At 53.8% G+C, this 19,245-nt stretch overlaps 1 protein-coding gene across 2 annotated transcripts in view; it reads left to right on the top strand.

The window, feature by feature from the left end:
* Positions 1–15,077, top strand: part of Pstpip1 (proline-serine-threonine phosphatase interacting protein 1) — a 41,605-nt gene extending 26,528 nt beyond the window's left edge. The window contains exons 4-15 of one of the 2 annotated variants that reach the window (XM_021226847.2): positions 5,710–5,744; positions 5,920–6,026; positions 8,872–8,934; positions 9,353–9,451; positions 10,043–10,088; positions 10,807–10,886; positions 11,262–11,360; positions 12,134–12,230; positions 12,934–13,024; positions 13,643–13,728; positions 13,946–14,079; positions 14,771–15,077. In XM_021226847.2, coding sequence (XP_021082506.1) covers positions 5,710–5,744; positions 5,920–6,026; positions 8,872–8,934; positions 9,353–9,451; positions 10,043–10,088; positions 10,807–10,886; positions 11,262–11,360; positions 12,134–12,230; positions 12,934–13,024; positions 13,643–13,728; positions 13,946–14,079; positions 14,771–14,902 — 1,069 coding nt within the window. In that variant the 3' untranslated portion in view covers positions 14,903–15,077. The remainder of the gene's footprint in view (positions 1–5,709; positions 5,745–5,919; positions 6,027–8,871; positions 8,935–9,352; positions 9,452–10,042; positions 10,089–10,806; positions 10,887–11,261; positions 11,361–12,133; positions 12,231–12,933; positions 13,025–13,642; positions 13,729–13,945; positions 14,080–14,770) is intronic. The other variant, XM_005069570.4, reaches the window with a different exon arrangement.
* The last annotated feature ends 4,168 nt before the right edge of the window (positions 15,078–19,245 follow it).

The raw sequence follows: 19,245 nt of genomic DNA on the forward strand, positions 1-19,245 counted from the left end.
GGAACCTTCTGGACTTTGCTCGGGGCTTGGGTTTTTCTGGTTGGCGTAAACTGGACAGCAGCATCTGGGCCCCGTGCGGTGCCTATCACCTGGCATCCTGAGTGTCTTGTACTAGTTTGTGCTCTGGGAAGAGCAGGGTACGTGACACCACCGGTCTTACCATCACCCAAGTCAGGAGGGCGGGTGACAGGCCTATTCCTGTCTGTGCAGCTCTCTGCAGGTCTGTACGCAGCATGCTCAGTGGGCTGAGTCACCGATGGCTGTCAGCGGGGTGGGAGATGCCACCAACTGACAGCTGATGTGGGTTTGAGCTAGGCATCCTGTGACTGGGGGAAGGGTGGCACCAATCTCCTGCCCACTGTAGAAGAGAGGTTGGGGGGGTTAAGGCTCTGGGTGGGTCTTGCTTCTTGCTTATAGAAGGCTAGAGGGACAGTGTCTACCTGCCTTGTTTTGTGTATGACCACAGGAAAGTCACCCCCTGTCTGAGTCCCAGGTCCCTGTCTGTGAAAGTGAATAGCTTGCAGTGACAGCGAGAGGAGCTCAGTGAGCAGTGGGGTCTCTGTAGACTCACCCTCAGCCCCGCACCTGCCCCTCCATACTGCATGTGAACTCAAGGCTTCTTACTTGGGCAGAAGTGCCGGCTGGGCTTCCTAAGCCGTTGTCAGGCTGGCCCTAGTCCAGTGCTGAGACTGCGGGGGATGCTGCCCAGTGATCTGGGAGGCAGGCTTCTGGGGGTAGCCCTCATGCAAAGGGGCACCCAGGGGCAAATAAACCCACAGGGGCTCCAGCAAGATAACAAAGTGACCAGAGCATGCCTAAATTGGGGCAGGAGATGGACTGACTGCCCCCACTCCCCAGGAGGGGATAGCATTCCCATCGTGACTACTTGAGGACGAAGGCTCAAAGATGTGACATTACCCACATACATAGAGCCCTTGCACAATGGGATGGAGCCTACCCCCTTCCTCAGAGCTGTGCCGCCAGCAGGTCCTGCTGACCGCCACACATGGGGGCATCAGGGAAGTGATGTTGCTGTCCCATGTGGCACTGTTTCTTTAACTGTGGCCCATGTGTCTGTCATCTGCCCGTGTCCTCAGTGAGCATTTATGGAGTATCTACTGTATGTCCTGACCCAGACTGCCAAGGAAGTTCAAGAACTCAAACCCTGAGATGATCTCCTTTTCTTTAGCACTTAGCAGGGTACCTTCCCCACAGACACCTCCTCCTAGGGGGCCTCCAGATCGCCTCTCTGTCAAGAGCTAGGTCATACCCTCCATTCCAACCTGGAGGGCTCTGGATAGTGTTGCTATTCTTAGGGTTCTAGATCAGGTTCATTTCTCTGGCAGTTAAGGACTTAAAGGGCAGGAAGAATCTGGAACATGGTAGGCAGCAGCAGGGAAAGTCTTAGACCTGGCAGACAGAATCAACTGCTACAGGAAGGCTTTTGTTGGGTGCATGCAGCTAGTGCATGCCTTTAATCCCTGAGTTCAAGGCCAGTCTGGTCTACAGAGAGAGTTCCAGGACAGCCAGGGCTACACAGAGAAGCCCTGTCTTGAGAAACAAACAAAAGTACACACAGCAAGGCAAACAGAGAAAGAACCCTGCAATGCAGAGGGCGTACTCAGGACCCCTAAGCCCAGTATCTTAACAGGCTACAGGCCTTGGGGGACCTTTGTGGGGCTCATTTTAAACAAAGGGATGGCTGATGGAACCACAATATGTCCTGATCCAGCCTTGAACTTGTTGACTGGTCGGCTAGCAGGGGTTGGGGGGAGCACAAAGGGGAAGGCAAAGCCCCGTGTTGTCCTTGTTACCTTATTACCTACCTTGGCCCCGCCCCGTCTAGTCCTTCAGCAGGGAATGTGAGTTACACTGGTGGGTGGGAAGTGTTGGTCCTTAAAAGGGCCTGGCTGGTGGCCATCCTCCAACGCGCAGTCCCCTGTGCCTATAAGACAGGAGCAGAGTTGGATAGACGTAAGGACACAGGCCTGGGGTGAAATGGCTCCATTAACAGCCCGCACTATGAGAGCTCTACCAGCTGCTCCACTTCCGAGGCCTCCAAACCAGCGTTCTTGCCTGGGGTCCTGGCTCACGCTAGCTTAGATCACAGAACCAGGGGCTCAGGCCACTGGTAATAACAAATGAAATGATAATAAATAAAAACAAAGGAAATAACAATAAATGAAAGGCAGTTTTAGTCATATCTTAAAAAGAGTGTTCTCACACCCCGTTCACATGCTACCCCAGTGAAGCTGCCAAGCTCCTATGTGTTAAAGAACAGCCGAGCTATTTCAGGAGTTTATCGTCACTGTCCACACCCCATGACCACTGATTCTCTGGCCACTGCCACCCTTCCTCTCTCTCTACCTACACCTATTTGGTTCTCTGGTTCTGCCCAAACCCCCACCTTGCCAAGGAAGTGGTCACCTCCTCCCCGTCTTCCTCTTGTTGCCCCAGGAAGGGCACCTCAGATGATGAGTGGGCTGGGCTAGTGTTCTGTGAACCCTTCTGTGGTTACAGATGAGCGATGATAACCCAGGGGTACTTTAAGGCCTGGCCTACCTTCACCCTCAGAATCCTAAATGCTGAGATTCTTCCTCCAGGGGATTTGTGCCCTGTGTATGGTGTGTGTGTGTGTGTGTGTGTGTGTGTGTGTGTGTGTGTGTGTGTGTGTGTATGGTGTGTTATAATCTCCACTCCACTAAGCTCAAAGCGAAGATGTCATGGAGGATGGTAACCCTGTTCCCAACCAGCTCCCTATAGGCACAAGGCCTGTTTCCAACTGGGAGGTGGCCAACGTTTGGGATGCTAAGACAGGGAGAGGTAGCATGGCAAACGCTCTGTGAGGGGACCCTTGTACTATGAATCTAGACTCAAGCCCAGATCTTCTGAGTCTTCTGAGAGCCAAGCCAAAAGGCCAGCAGGAAGCATTGCCTGTGTGGACACTGGTGGAAGATGACAAAAGCCACAATCATCCTAACCCCATCACTCTAGAGAGCGGTCACCACAGCAGACACCCGCTGCCTTCCTCTGCAAACTGGAAGGACTGGCCTTGGCATTTTGCTTTTAAGATTTGTTACAAGCATGTCTGTCAGTATGTCTGTGTGGATGTGCGCAGGTGTCCATGGAGGCCAGAGGTGTCAGGTCTCCTGGAGCGGAGTCACAGGGGTGTGAGCTGCCTGGTGTGGGTGCTGGGAGGCAAACGGGTTCTCTGCAAGAGCAGAACGCACTCAGCCCCTGAGCTCCTGAGCCGCCTGAGCTCCTGAGCCGCCTGAGCTCCTGAGCTCCTGAGCCGCCACTCCAGGCCTTGGCCTTGAGGCTTTGCTGGGAAGCTGGGTTCTCTGCAAGAGCAGAATACACTCAGCCCCTGAGCTCCTGAGCCGTCACTCCAGGCCTTGGCCTTGAGGCTTTGCTTCTTACCAGCTGCATGGCTGTGGGGTGGCTTTTGCCTCTGTCAGTTTCCTTCTCTGCAAATGGCAGTCATCAGGCATCTTGGCTTGTGGGTTTGAGGTGGGCTAGCTGTTTTCATACTGTGTCGGCGGCCCCTGGAAAGTAAAGACTGAGTGGTCAGTGTCAGGTCACTGTCAGGACTGCACATCTGTCTGACTGACGAGTCCCAGGCTGCTGGGGCTGCTCTGCGGCTTTGTCACTGGGGCAAGAGGCCTGGCAGTAATTAGGACCCTATCATCCTCCTTCAGGCCTGGATCCCCAGGGGTCCTTCGGGTTGCCACTCCTACTTGGCCTCAGTTTCCCCAAATATCCAAGGAGAAGAGGAAGCATCTGAGGAACATTTTTTGTTCTACCCCAAGGCACAGGCAGGAGGGGCTCTGTGAAGGGACACCCGGAGAATTGGTTATGAGATGGGTGTCATATGACAATTCCACCACCAGGGGGCGGGAGAGCGCTCTTCAGAGAGGCAGTGAAAGACTGCTGACTGATTCTAGTGAGCCTGCCGGACTCTAGCCTCAGTTTTCACACCAACCCAACTGATTGATTCCTTGGGCATCCTGGAGAGAAGGAAGCCATGGCATTTTTATTTCCTTAGCTAGGGGCTACAGATGGTGTCTAAAGACCTTGGGGCAGGCTGTGCCAACATGCACTTGTTTTTGTCCTTAAGAGATTCAGTATGCTAAACCCACGCTGGGAGCCCAGACTTGCAGACCTCCCTCACCATCCACGGCCTGATGGGAATCTGCTCCCATGCCACTCACCTGGGGAAGGGCTCTGGGAAAGGACTCAAACTGGGGTAGCCAGGCAGTACCTGAGGCCAAGGCAGCAGCTTCTGGGAAGGGGCCACTGGAAAACTCGTAGGAGGGGCAGCCTGGGGTTGGGGGCAGGCCGGGTGGGCTGCTGGTGCCTGGAGGATGTCCCCAGGACTGGCAGAGTTTGCATATGTGAGTGTGATGAGCATGTGAAGCGCCTGCCTTGCACCAAGCCTCGATGGTGTATTTCGCTGGACTCACATTCTCACGACCATTTTGTGCTTCTGAATGCTGTCTACAGAAGGGAAGTGAAGGCAGAGGACCAGGTGGCCTGCCTAGGGTCACACGGTGGATGAGTGGCAGAGCCTGGTCATCTGGCTCCAGGGTCTACTGCTGCTGTGTATGGAAGCCCACAGTAGGAGGCACCCTGGTCTCTACCCCATCATCTGAGCACAGCTCATGCCCTTCAAAGGCCCTGCTCCGTGGGCTCCCCCTGTGGTTCCTGCATCTGCCCCAGGACTCCCGCGGCCACCAATAAGCAGCAGTGTGTCTGGGGTGGGAGAGCTGGCGCCTCAGCTCGACCCTCAGCATCACCACGCTCTGGGGCCAACAAATCGACCGCACAGAACACGGGGCACTTGATCCTGCCCCTCCCAGGTCACAGTGCCGGCTCTTTGCCCGAGGGCTCATCACTGTTATTCGGGGCATGCTTACACTCCAGAAGCAATTTGAAAACAAGGTTCAAGTAAACTGAGCCCTGTGGAGATCTCTGGGAAAAGGGGGTGGGGTGTTTGAGACAGAGGCTTATTGTGGAGCTCAGGATGGCCTTGAACTTGTGGCCTTCTCCCTCTGCTGCCTGAGTGCTGGGACTCTAGGCTGTGTGCCGCCTCCCTCACCCCCACCCCAGGTGCTTGCAATTGCTCCACATAGCACCCCCTCCTGTCTGAGCACTGTTCGGGCTCCCACGCCCTGTGGAGCCCCTTCCTTTCCTTCCCTTGGGGCCCTCCTTGGAGCAGTCTGCTGCTGTAGCTCTCCCTGCCTTGACCCTGCCCCCCCTCTCCATTCACCTCCAGGGCCACCTGCTGGAAGGAGCTGGAAGGCCATTCCCCTGCTACAGACTCTTCCTATTAGCACTGGGTTACAGAAGCTCTAGGCTAGGTGCTTGCACTGGAGGGGAGGCCTCTGAGAGGGCAGGGAGCTTCCCAGGACCCACCCCTCTTCTCTAGGTGTGCAAACAGAAGCAGGGAGTGAGGGAGGGGAGGGGGGGTGACTTCCTTTCCTGCCATAGCAAGGTCTGATCACTTTGTAATTTTCAAAAGAAACTTTGTTTTCTAGAATGCCAATTTTGGGTTCCCATTAATGATGACCATAGCCAAAAGGTCCCTTGCATCCAGAGGTAGCAAATATGGCTTAGGACCCTCCCTCCAAAATAAAAGTGCCATGGGCCAGGCAGGACTTGAGGTTTTTGCAGCATGCCTGCCTGCTGACCTAGACTTCTGTTTTGCAGTTCCCTGAGGACCTCCTTTGACTCCCTAAAGCAGCGTAAGTTGCAACCATCCCCTATAGCAGCAGGACTGTAGGGCACAGCTCTCACAGGGGTGACTGGGGCATGTGCTTGGGCTGTGGTCCAGCTTTATATGGAAGATGTGAGGGGTGGGTGGGGGGTGGGGTGTGAGGGTCCAGACTGGTCCAGGCAGAGGCCACACTGTCACCCTAGAGACCGAGAACGTGGGTAGCGCACACATCCAGCTGGCCCTGGCCCTTCGTGAGGAGCTGCGGAGCCTGGAGGAGTTCCGTGAGAGGCAGAAAGAGCAGCGGAAGAAGGTAAGGAGGGATGGGAGGCCAAAGGAGGGAGGACAGGGGACCACGGAGGCGATGGTGGCTGAGGTCACCCCCGTCTGGGGCCATTGGGAAGTATGGCTTGATGAAAGGGAGAAGGCGTGTGCTCCAGTTTGTTATCCTGTGCTGTGGTAAAACATTGGCTTGGGAAGAAAGGTTTATTTGGCATATACTTCCCATGTCACAGTCCATCACTGAGGGCCACTAGGGCAGGGACTGAAGCAGGGATCACAAGGAATGTTTACTGGCTTTGCTCACAGGCTCAAGTTCAGATAACATTTCTTACCCAGCCCAGGCCCACCTGCCTAGGGATAGGACCGCCCACAGTGGGCTGGGCCCTCCTATTAACAGTCAAGAAAATGGCCCACAGACACGCCCACGGGTCAGTCCAATGGAAGCAATTCCTCAGTTGAAGGTCTCTGTCATCCTAGGGATGTAAGGTTGACAATGAGGTGTATATAAAGGGTTAGCTCTGGGACAGAATGCCCCATGGAGGCTGCCATGCCAGGAAGAGGGAAAGATGTGGGGCTTGACTCTCCTACTTCCTAGACTGCAGAGGGTCAGGGACAGTGTCAGGTGTCTAGAGGAGCCAGCTTGAGTTGAGCGGCCCCTGGAAGTTGGTCCTAGACTTGAGGATTAGTGCTATTGGTTCCAAAGACAGGCGGACTTGGGGCCAGTACTCTACAGGGCGGCTCAACAGGGAGGGGGAAGACATGTTTAGGGGTGCAGCACAGGCTTCAGGCTCAGCCAAGCATTTGAAGGCACTTTTTTCTCCTCCATGTGCCCCACAAGGAGCGGCTACACTGGAAGGGAGGGAGGCCTCAGCACTGGCAGCATGAGCAGGTTTGGGGTTGCTTTGCAGGGAGGCGTCAAGGCTGGGGTAGGGAACAACTCTCCAAAGCCTGTGACTCTAATTGACTGAGCACCTGGCCCACCCGGAGGGTAAGCGGCTACATCCCAGAGCTGGGACCAAGCAGAATCTGGAGATCCAGGAAAGGTCCTTCCCCTTCCTGTGCCTCTGTTTCTCTCTTGTACAAGATACTCTTACTGACATCCCTTGCCTTGAGAACTTGACCCTTCACAAACAGGGCCCTAAGGCAGAAACTTGGTCCATTGTATACCCTGTGTCTTAGGGTTTCTATTGCTGTGGAGAGACATCATGAGCACAGCAACTCTTACAAAGGAAACATTTGATTGGGTGACTCGCTTACAGTTTGGGATGTTCTGTCCGTTATCATGGTGGGAAGCATGGCGGCGTGAAGATGTGGTACTGGCTAGACCTTGATATGCAGATCACAGGAAGTTGTATCCTGAACACAGGAAACTTCAAAGCCCACCCCACAGTGGCACGCTACCTCCAAGGAGCCCATACCCACTCCAGCAAGGCCACACCTCCTAATAGTGTCATGGGGACCAATTATATTCAAACTACTACACTTGGTTTGCCCATCTAGACAGCCTCAAGCTTACAGGAAATCTCAGCTGGCTTTCCCAAGCACATGAGTCCCCAGAGCCATCTCCAGAAACGGCCTTGACTTGAGTGTTTGAACAGGTGGGCCCCCTGACTAGAGGCTTGTCACAGAGCACGCGGAAAACCTGCTGTGACAGCAAGACCTGGCTGGGCTACTGTGAGCTTTGTGGTCAGAACAGTGCCTTCCCCAGAGAGGTCAGGCCCTGCCATCAGAGCTGTGATGTGGTGGTGAGCCTGACTGGGAAGACACACACGGTGTCCTTGGCTGGTCAGGTGCATAGGCAGGTTCCTGTGACTGCTGTTCCTTCTATAACCCAGTGGCTTGCCAGAGCCTCCTCGGCACCCCAGGGCACAAACTGGCACCAATCGTATAGCCAGAGGCATTTTACTTCTAATTTTCCTGACTTTCAGGCTCAGTTCTGGCTGTTCCAGTCCATCCAAGAAGACCAGGGTGAATGCTGTGCTGTGGCATGACTATATGTGTACTGCATACATGGATGTTCAGCCTATGGCCATGGATGGGTGGATACTGGAGTGTGTGGGATGTTCAGCCTATGGCCAAGGACGGGTGGATACTGGAGTGTGTGGGATGTTCAGCCGGGGGCCATGGATGGGTGGATACTGGAGTGTGTGGGATGTTCAGCCGGGGGCCATGGACGGGTGGACTGGAGTGTGTGGGATGTTCAGCCGGGGGCCATGGATGGGTGGATACTGGAGTGTGTGGGATGTTCAGCCGGGGGCCATGGACGGGTGGACTGGAGTGTGTGGTGTATGCCTGTGTGGCCTGTGGTGTGTAGAGATGGGCTGTGTGCCATGCGAGCAGTTGGAAGATGGTGGCTGAATATAGCCTAGGTATGCATGTGTACACTAGTGTGTAGCCAGGGTGAGCAAGTGGTGGCTTGTGAATGAAAGACTCAGGACTCATGTGAGTATGTGTGTAGGTGAGGATGCTCTCTCTGGCTGAGGGTCACAGTAAGGAAAGAGTAGGCATATCCACAGCCTAAGCTTCTCTGTCATTCTGAGTGTATTGTGTTTTTGTTTGAGACAGGGTCTCACTATATAACCTTGACTGGCCTGGAGTTTGCTATATAAACCAGGCTAACCTCACACTCATACAGATCCTCCTGCCTCAGCCTCCCAAATGCTGGGATTAAAGGTGTGCAATTCCACACCTAAGTGGTATTATTCTGAAGGAGATAACTCTAGGAGAGAGTGAACATGGGCACACATGTACACATGCACACATGTACACAAGCTTGGAGGGGTGTTATGTCCCAGGGACAAGGACAACCATCCTCTTGGCCTAGGGGAGCGTCTTGAGGCCAGAGGCCCCAGCTCAGAGCCTCATGTCTCCTGCAGTATGAGGCTGTCATGGACCGTGTCCAGAAGAGCAAGCTGTCACTCTACAAGAAGACCATGGAGGTAAATGGGAGGGCTCTGGGACAGACTTGTCTGAGACCTTGGCCCACCATGTGTACCGGCCTGCTGGGGGATGTGCTGGATGCCCAAGTCGTTCAGGGTCTTGCATGAAAGACAGAGGGGCAGTCACACACATAGTCGTCCATGAGTGTGACCCACATTGTCAGCCCAGGAGTCCAGAAGTAGCAGGGAGGAGGGACATTTGAGAGGGCAGAAGGTGTAAGGGTCTAGAAGGCAAGGCTTGGAAGGCAGGGCCTGAAGTCTCCATGGAAACAGGCTTCAGCCTTCACATTTCTATCCCCGGGAAGGATGCCTATTCTACCAGAGCCCCTCCCAGGGAGGGAGTCTAGGCTTAGGGAGCCTCATCCTGAGGCTCCATACAGGGAACACAGCTCCCAGACATCTCTCTCTGCAACTTCAGTCAAAGAAGGCATATGACCAGAAGTGCCGGGATGCAGATGATGCTGAACAGGCCTTTGAGCGTGTGAGTGCCAACGGCCATCAGAAGCAAGTAGAAAAGGTATGTAGGGTACTGAGGGACGGGAGGGTCATGGATGTCATAACACCCAAAGCGGGTAGTCGGTAGGCAGGAAAGGGCTGCCACCCCTGGGCTGAAGTTGCATATCAGGGCATGCTAGCTGCTTACTAAGTTCTCAGTGTCCACTCTGTGCGATGGGTCCTCCAGGACCATTCTTGAGCACAGGCCCTCTGAGGCATAGGCAACGTCCAGACAGGGTTGGGGTGACTGAGCTACTGGGACCCTTAACCCCTGTTGCACAGCCCAGAAAGCCGAGTACCAGAGAGAGCAGGGGGTTGTTGAATCCCAGTTGGCCAGAGCCCGGGTTCTGAGCAGCAATGCAGCGGAGGCCACGTGGGCCTTGGCATCTACAATTTTCCAGTTTGCTGGTGGCACAGTTTCTGCTTTTATTTTCCTTTCATGGAACCAGCCTGGTCCCCTCTGCAGCAAGGCTGCTGGTGAACAGTAGAATTCACCCACTCACACTTTGATGTCCCTAGAGTGGCCAGGGAGGGTGTCAGTCACTTCTGTGTAGGTAGCTTCAGGGACAGGATTCCTGGTCTGGGACTCAATGCCATTCTCCTGTCTCCTCAGAGCCAGAATAAAGCCAAGCAGTGCAAGGAGTCTGCTACAGAGGCAGGTATGAGGCCCTGGCCACTCCTCTTCCCTCAGCTGGTGCCCTCCCATGTGCCAGCAATGTCCCCTGTGGGCCACTCCAGGTGTGCTCTCCAGAGTACAGAGCTTTCCTCGTCACTCTGCATGTTTCTTCCTCAGCCATTGTATGCAGTCATGATGACCGTTTTCTCTTAACATAAGGAAACGGAGCCACAAAGTGGTGGTCAGCATTTGAACCCAAGCCATTTGGTTTCCGAGCCTGAGATGCACAGGGCCACACCCCTCATCTCACACGCAGTGTGCAGTCGTCTTCCCGTGACAGGGACAGACCCTTGCTTCTGTTAGCCTCCCCAACACCCGCTGCTCCCTCAGCAGGTGCCAGATGACCACATCGTGACTCTAGCTTGCTGTGGTACAACAGCTTGCAGAGGTGCTCCTTGAGCCTCAGTTTACCATCTGTAAAGTGAGGGGATGGGACAGAGGATGGACAGAACTGTGTGTGCAGAACTTCTGCTCCAGCCCTTGGCACTCATAGTGGACAGTGGGGAGTCGCCGGGCAGTGTGGCAGCTGTGTGTGTTGACCAGCAGTGAGCCAGGCCCCTTGGGGAGGGGGCTGCCAGGGCTTGGAGGAGGTTGTGTTGGGTGGGTCTCTGCAGGAGTGAAGGAGAGAAGAGAGCCTGTCATGGAACCTTCAGGGGCAGTCCAGGCTTCCAGGCCTGCCTAAGGGTCCCCTGTGCCTGCAGAGCGAGTATACAGGCAGAATATTGAACAGCTGGAGAGAGCGAGGACTGAATGGGAACAGGAACACCGGACCACCTGTGAGGCAAGTGGCCCAGGCAAGCAGCCTGCTCCTCCATGTATGTCCCCCTCTGAGGGCAGCTGGGGCTGGGGGATGGTACTCCTTCATTCTGCTTGTAAGTCACCTGGCGGCTGGTGCCTGAGGTCTGTCCCCAACACTGTCTGGCGTGTGCCCTGGAACCCTTTCCTGCAGGGATTTATTCTTCATAAGCCTACACTGAGTTCAAAGCCCACCCTGCGTCCTACCGATGAACAGAACCAGGAGGGTCCTGTGCCTCTCACTAGGACCCCCACCCTCCCTCCTAGGCTGTCTTTGCTAGACTTGACCGCAGCAGAGTGGTCTGCGCTAGTCTAGCTGAGCTGTGGTGGGGCTGGCCCCCAATCCCTTCTTCTCCCACAGGCCTTCCAGCTGCAGGAGTTTGACCGACTGACCATCCTCCGCAACGCCCTGTGGGTGCACTGCAACCAGCTCTCCATGCAGTGTGTCAAGGATGATGAGGTTTGAGCCGGGAGGGGGGCAGCGTGGCGAGGGGGGCAGCGTGGCAAGGGGGGCAGCGTGGCGAGGGGGCAGCGTGGCGAGGGGGGCAGTGTGGCGAGGAGGGCCCTCTGGGGCCCACCAGCATCTCCCCAGACCTCTGACAAGTTCCCTAGTCTCACACAGGACTCCTGCGGTTCCCTGCAGCTGTCTTCTCCCTTCCCTCAGGGCACCTTCCCCTTCAGGGCTGTGTCCACCCACTCTCCCCAGCACAGCAGAGACTTGCTGAGGCCTGGACTGGTAGGAACCTGGCCTAGGCTCTCTCAGGGTCGCTGTCACCTCACAGAGCCCAACACTCAGGGCTGGCCAGAGTACATCCTCCCCCAGGTCAGGGGGCTGCCACCTCCACCAGGGACCTGGACAGCTCTGACCAATCCTGCCCATGAGCTACCTGATCCTTGGTGGCGTCCTAGTGGCAGCAACGGGTGTGGGCTGATACTCTCAGACCCACAGCCCAGCTACAGAGTGACTTCCTTTTTCGTGAGATCCTCCATCTTAAAATAGGTTACACCATGGGCCTCAGAGGATAGGAGTGAGCCGGGCCTCTCCCTGGGGCTCTGAGCTCAGGTGTTCAGGAAACTTTGGAACATCAGCCAGGTCTCCAATAGCTCTGGCAGATCTGACATCCCAGCACTGAGCCTGAACTATGTAACAAGGCTAGGTATCAGAGTGACTACGGCAAGGGCAGATACTGGGGTGAGGCCTGGGCACAGCCTTTGTTCATTCCCTACCCACAGCTCTATGAAGAGGTACGGCTGACACTTGAAGGCTGTAATGTGGACAGCGACATCAATGGCTTCATCCAGTCCAAGAGCACTGGCAGAGAGCCCCCAGGTAAGAGCAGCCCGAGGGCAGCTTAGCTCCCAGAGTCAGGCCTGGCTGCCTCACACTTCTCTATTGGGTGGAGTTGGCCACACGGAGGCTGGAGGACAGTACACTCTGGGACTAGGTGCTTGGCTTGTTTCCCTTAAGGTTTAAAAGGAATGGAGCTGAATGCACTAGTGTCCTCAGGAGCAAGAGAGGAGGATGGGAAATTTTAAGGAGACCGCAGCAGAGTGGTCTGCACCAACCTCCTGACCTGTATTACTGTACAAAATCACGAATCCAGAATTCTGGGCTGGAGAGATGGCTCAGAGGTTATGAGTGTCTGCTGCTTTTGCAGGGGACCCATTCAGTTCCCAGCACCCAAATCAGGCAGCTCACAACTGCCTGCAACTGCAGCTCCAGGGAATCCACATGAATGCATACCCATCTACACACAATTAAAATTAACCAAAATCTTTAAAATCAAAAGCCTAGCATAGTGAAATATGCCTTTAATCCCAACGCTTGGGAGGCAGAGGCAGGAGAATCTCTGTGAATTTGAGGTCAGCCTGGTTTGCCTAGTCTTCCAGGACAGCCAGGGTTACATAGAAGGACCCTGTCTCAAAAACATCAAAACAAAAAAATATTCTGGTCCAGAGCCATAAGAGGCAAGGGGGCCAGGTACAGTCCGGCTGGCCTCGTTGCTCTAGGCCTCCGCATTTTCTCTCTACAGCTCCGGTGCCGTATCAGAACTACTATGACCGGGAAGTCACCCCACTAACTGGCAGTCCTAGTGTCCATCCATCCTGCGGTGTGATAAAGAGGTGAGGCACAGAAGGACTGAGCAGTCCTGTAGGTCTGTCCAGGGTCAGGGTATTCCGAGGAGATATTCCATCTACCCTCTGAGAGCCCTCAGTCCAAGAGCAGCCAAGTGCTAATCACTCACATTGCAATCACTGACCAGTGACTATGCTGGCTCCCTTGGCCCTTTGGGCTCACTGTGAGGCGGGGTAGTGTCTTCACTGTCAGGCAGCAGTGGTGGCACTCTCCAGGTGGTTTAAAAGTGGCCCAAAGCCCAGAAATGTGAAGAACTCACCAGGCTTTTACAGGGCCACCTCCCTGGCCTGGCTGTCACCAGGTGCCAGGATCCTAGTTCTGTGTCCCACGAGTAACCCAGTCTAGCCACCATGGGCCAAGGAAAGGCAGACTTGCTTGGCTCAAACTGGCTGGGCCTGGTAAAATGTGTGGGAGACAGCTTTTTCCTCTTCAGGGGTGGGGGGTGGGGGGTCTCTCCTGCTGGCTGCAGGTGCTGAGATGACCGGAAGTGTATGGGAAGAGGATGCAGGGACTGCAGAAATGGCCTGTGGGGAGGCCTGCTGCCATGGAGACAGGCTGGTTCCTGAATGCTGAGAATTCCAATTAGTCCTTCTGTTTCCTGTGAGGTGCCGCAAGGCCTTCCCCTCTTCCTCTAGGTTCTCTGGGCTGCTACACGGAAGTCCCAAGACCATGGCTTCTCAATCACCTGCTGGTAAATGAGGGGTGAGGGGATAATGGGGCAGGGGACATGTCTTCCACCTAAGACCCCAGAGAACTCTTACACACCAGCATAGATGGAGCACTAGCGTTCCAAAGGGAAAGGTGTACGTCCACGAGCAGAGATGAAGCGGGATCAAGCCCCACCCCAGCAGTCTCCAGGGACCACTGTCCTCAGAGAGGGGCTAATCCCAGCCCCATCTTGTTCTCAGTTTCCACAGACACTCTGGCTCCCACTCCCGAGAGGAAAGAGTTGGTCTACGCAGCCATCGACGTGCAGGCAACACAGGGGAACCATGACGCATCCGCCCAGGACTACCGGGCACTCTATGACTACACGGCACAGGTGAGGCCTTTGCCTTCCAGCTCCAGGGAACCCATGCTTGGGCGTGAGCACTTATTCCAGCACCAGAGATTAGGAGAGTTCAGGGAACATCTGTTGGGCCATGAGCTGCACAAATCTGCACACGTGGAGTCCATACGGTTGACAGCTCAACCAGAGACCCAAAATGGCCAAAATGAGGCCCTGGAACTGACATTCGTGGAGAAAGGTGACCAGGGTGGTTGCAGAACGGCAGCTGAGATGGATTCCAGTGAGAGCCCGGGCTGAAGCGAGGGGTGCAGACCTGGAAGGCAGGCCCTGAATAGACCCACATGTGTAGGCAGGCTGGATGTGGGCTGCACTAACTGAGGTCACATTCAGGGATTGAGGCCTGTAGAGTAATGGGGTAGTCACTTGGGTGACAGTAGATGGCTGTGTAGTTAAGTCTAAGAGAGCTTGCCCTTGGGGTGTGACAAAATGCCTTTGAGATGCTGCAGTGGTTGGAGCAGTGAGGGTTGCTGGTTAGAAGGCCAAGTCTCTTGGGGAACCCCACAGCCTGTCTATCTCCAAAGAACTACCCTAGAGGCCTGAGCAGGACTCGGCAGACTATTCACCCTGGGAGACTGCCATGCGTGGACCGCCAAGGTGGGAGGTGCCAGGTTAGAGCCCACCCAGGAGACCCTCCAATCTCATGCACTTGCCATTCGTTGCTCAGAATTCCGATGAGCTGGACATCGCTGCAGGAGACATTCTGGTGGTCATCTTGGAAGGAGAGGATGGCTGGTGGACAGTGGAACGGAATGGACAGCGTGGCTTTGTCCCTGGATCCTACTTGGAGAAGCTCTGAGGAAAGTCTAGTGCCCACACCTCTGCCCTCACGGTGGTTAGGACTGTTCTCACCACTGCCCAGGCCTCATGGGGCCAGAACCAAGCTTGGCTACCCTGGGATGGGATGGGTACTGGCTACTCCCAGTGACTTTCTTCCAGAAGGAATAAAGGGGAACATGCTTCCTTTGCTCTTACTGCAGTGTCCAGGGGCTCAATTCAGAAGCCAGAGTATGGGGAGTCTGGAAGAGCAGGGCTCTGCCACCTAGACAAGCCTTCAGTGTTAGACAGTCTCAGCTAGGTGCAGAGACGAGTCCTGGCCCGAGGTGTCTGGGCAACATTGACACCTGCAACAGCCAGTTAGATGCAGGTGAGTGAGGCTGGAGCGAGGCTCAGGAGGGCTGCAGAGTGAGGTCAGGCTTCCTGTGGCAGGGAAGTAGGGCACAGCAGGACCTCAGGCAGCAGCTGGGATAAGGCAAATGTGTGAACACAGACACTGGCATGCTTAGAGGACACTGTTGGAGACTAGACAGAACCGGTGGGTCTGGAGCTCGCTGAGGAAGACACTGAGGTTCATAGTGTACAGCCCTCAGTGGCCCCTCACCATCTACGGAGGAAACTACTTCCCTCTGCCCTTCCCCGACACGCCCTATCTATCACCTGTGCGCTGAGCCCGCTTCACAGAAGCCAGCTGTGGGCCTGTGGCTTACTCGTTGACACTGCCTGCCTATCCATGTACCTACGCAAATGTCAGACGCCAGAGGCAAAACTGTGAGCAAACTGATCTAGAGAGGAGGAGGGGTTGCTGGAAGGGCTCCTCCGTGTTTACCACCAATGCCTGTGTCCGTTCTCTAATCTTCCTCACTGGAGCAGAAAGGCGGGCTTACTTAAGCAAGCATGCTGGTGACAAGGCTGGGCCTTTTTTGGGTTGTGGTCTCTCATCCATTACAGGTACAAAGACCCTAAGCAGCTCTTTGGAACCAGGGTTCTGAGCTGAGGACAGGCTGTTCTGAGGGTGGGGGTGTTGTTATCTTTGGCCGGCATGTAGCAGACAGAATGGGAAAGGGCTCTGAGCCATGGAAAGAACCAGATGACGCTGACATCCTTCTGGAAATGTTATTTTCCCTCATCATGAACACCCTTTGAGGTGACCAGACACCACACCCACCTGTGACACATCAGATACGCACAAAGGAATGTTTGGAGAGTGACTTAATCCAGGGAAGCAAAGCTGGTAAATGAAGACTTGTCCATGACAAGCCCACTTGGGTCAGAAAAACAGGAAGGTACCCTGGTCACCCTTGTCCTACAGGTCGGTGCTTGCCAAGAGCACATTCCTCCAGAGGGGCACACAGCTGCTGTTTCTCCAAGGCAGTCAGGGGGTGGTCCCATATACAGAATGGAGGCTGCTCGACAAAGTGGCCTAGAGAATTCTGGCGGACATAGAAACGGATGGGAATAGTAGTTCATGGTGTGAGAAAGGATGGGGAGAGTGAGGAGAGAGCTGTGAACTCTGGCCTAATCTGACCTAAGCCTTTCAAGGTGGGCAGGTCTTCCCTAGGGTGTGTGTGTGTGTGTGTGTGTGTGTGTGTGTGTGTGTGTGTGTGTGTGTGTGTGTGTGTGTGTGTGTGTGTGTGTGAGGGGGAGGGGTTGGGGCAGGCAGAGCACAGACTAGGTAGCTATATCACAGCTTTCTTTATTCCTTGAAAATACCTTGTCATTTTGATTGATCATCCCATTCCACTGCAAAGATTTTTTAAAAACCTTTGGCCTAGATGTTTATCATCATCTCTGACAGGTACTGCAGTGCCGGTGGCCCCACTGGGTGATGGGTAAGCAGCCTGCTTGCCAGAGAAAACGGAAAGCAATGCTTGGATCTCAATTTGTACCAGAGGGAAATAAGCCCACAGATGAATTCTCGTCAGCTTCACTGCATCCTGCAGCGTCCCTGTCCTCTGGATCAGGTCACGTCAGTGGCTGGGAACCAACTACAAAGGGAGACAGTGAGAGATGGAGGAGGAGCTGGCATTAACTGTACATAAATAACTGCAGCCTCTCCCTGCCAGAGGGCAGCTCAAAGACAGCAGTAGAAGGGAGACCGTGGCTTCTTGTGTCAGAGCATCAGGGTCTGACTACTCGGGCTGACTCAGGCAAGCCTCAGTAATATCCATCACCAGCAGGAGGGGTGCGGCAGGCCTTATGCAAGCTGCTACCTCAAAGAGTTACTACTGAAACACTAATTAAAAACAAGGGGTTGCCACTTTTAACAGCCAGGCCTACAGCCTGTGGACTTTGGCTGTAGGCAGCATCAGCTCGTTCAGTATGCTCGCTGAAACAACCATGGTTGCCATGGAGTCCTTCCCAGTAGGGACCAGAAACAACTCACCATTTGACCAGACAACTTCAGTATCAATGGTGCCCAGCATCAAACTCCAACCACTTTCCCTTAACTGCTCCTGGACCAAGCCAGCTCAGCATGACCCTCTCCATGGTCTGGCTACTTCCCATTGTGACTCCTAAAAGATCACCACATACAGGGGACTCAATCCCCTCAGCAGCCTCAGGGGATGGGCTTGACAACTATGCTCAGCAGAGCTCACTGCAGGGCCAAGGAAGGAGAAAGTCCTGCCCACCCATCTCCAGCTGCACTCAAGGTTTACAGGCTGGACCAGCAATGCTGCTCAGCCAGTCACTGAGCCCTGATCTAGGCAGTGGAGCCTGTAGTCCCAATGTTCTGGTGATTCCTAAGTGGAGTAGAAGTCAGGAAACTCTTGAGCCCTTTGGTCATACTTCTTACTCAAGGTTTGAAAAACATCCTCTATGGTACCATATCAACTTGCCTCTGACCTTGAGTGTCCATTGGGTTAGATCCTGAGGATGCCTCTCCTGTGTTATAATCATCACACCTCTGTCCTTACTGGATACACTCATAGTGGGGTCTGTATGAGTCATCCTCCCCACAGCTAGCACAGCCCTAATCCCCTCTAAAAGTGGTGGGAGACCCCCAAAGAAACCACAACAGAAAGCCACAGAGAACAGACCAATTGTTTTCAATATTGGCAAGGATGATGGATACAGGTACTCCTCCATAGCAACCACCCACTGTGGTAAATGAAGCCACTGGAGATCAAAATGCAAAGCTAGCCACAGCCATAGAGGCCAGGTGGTGGTGGTACACACCCTTAATCCCAGGACTTGGGAGACAGAGGTAGGTAGATCTCTGTTAGTTCAAGGCCACCCTGGGCTACACAAAATTGACTCAATCTAAAAGAAACAGCTCACACAAAGGTGATCTCAGCACTGGTGAACACATGCCTTTAATCCCACCAGTAGGAAGGTGGAGACAGGAGTTATATGGCTGGGCAGAGAAAGGAATCTAAGGTGGAGACAGGAACTCAGAGATTGCAGTCTAAGGTTTGGTGGAGAGCATTGTATCTGAGGATTCGTGGAGGCAGGATTGCCATTTCAGCTTTGTAGAGATAAGAGCTACTGGCTCCCTGCTTTGCTTTTCTGATCTTAGGTGACTTTATTAGATCATAAACAATATTATCAACACAACCCACTAGGAGTATTGGCAAACCACAGAGGTCTCACCGAAAAGTTACCTAATACCGCTAAGATCAACAGAAAACAAACCTTGTCAAATAAGGTGAAGGGCAACTCTGGAAATTCAGGAGGTAGGAACGCTTAACCACTTTTAAAAGATCCTAGGACTGGCTAACAGCCAGATACATTTTCACCTACCAAAACAGAAGGTAAAGGCAAGCAATACTCTGAGGGTCAACATGGTATGGGGATTTTCATGCCTGGCTGGTGACAACATAAATTGGTAGTCTTTTTTGAAAAGCAATGGAAACATCTCTGAAAACTCAATGTGACCTTTTTGGGCATAGGATACACTACTACAATCATTTACATGCAAAGAGGAGCTGACACTGAATGATGAAATGATGGCTGTACAGCACTGTTGTGGATTGTTTAAACTAGTGCTGCCAGCACATTACAGGCTTCCATCAACAACAGAGAGCACGTACAAGATCACAAAGGAGCTGAGAACCTCCCTGTTGTGCCCAAGTTGCAAAGATCCCCAGAGACCACCAGGAAGACAGATCCACCAAACTGAAAAAGCAAGGTTTTAATTGTTCATCCAACCATAACAGGGACCCCATCTAGCAAAGCTGTTGCAGCAGCCTCCAGAGGGAGTGAAGTTCCCTGTCTACTGCTAGGTTTTAAATACAAAAGTTACAGGATTACATCAGTAGGTACGGGTTGGCTTCTGATTGGTTGACATTTGGGAACAATTAGGAGCATTTCTCAGTCATATTTTGGCATGAGATACCTATGTACCAATTTTCATTGGTCAGT

Source organism: Mesocricetus auratus, unplaced genomic scaffold, assembly GCF_017639785.1.
Source record: "Mesocricetus auratus isolate SY011 unplaced genomic scaffold, BCM_Maur_2.0 Super-Scaffold_100022, whole genome shotgun sequence".
In the NCBI taxonomy this organism is placed as follows: Eukaryota; Metazoa; Chordata; class Mammalia; order Rodentia; family Cricetidae; genus Mesocricetus; species Mesocricetus auratus.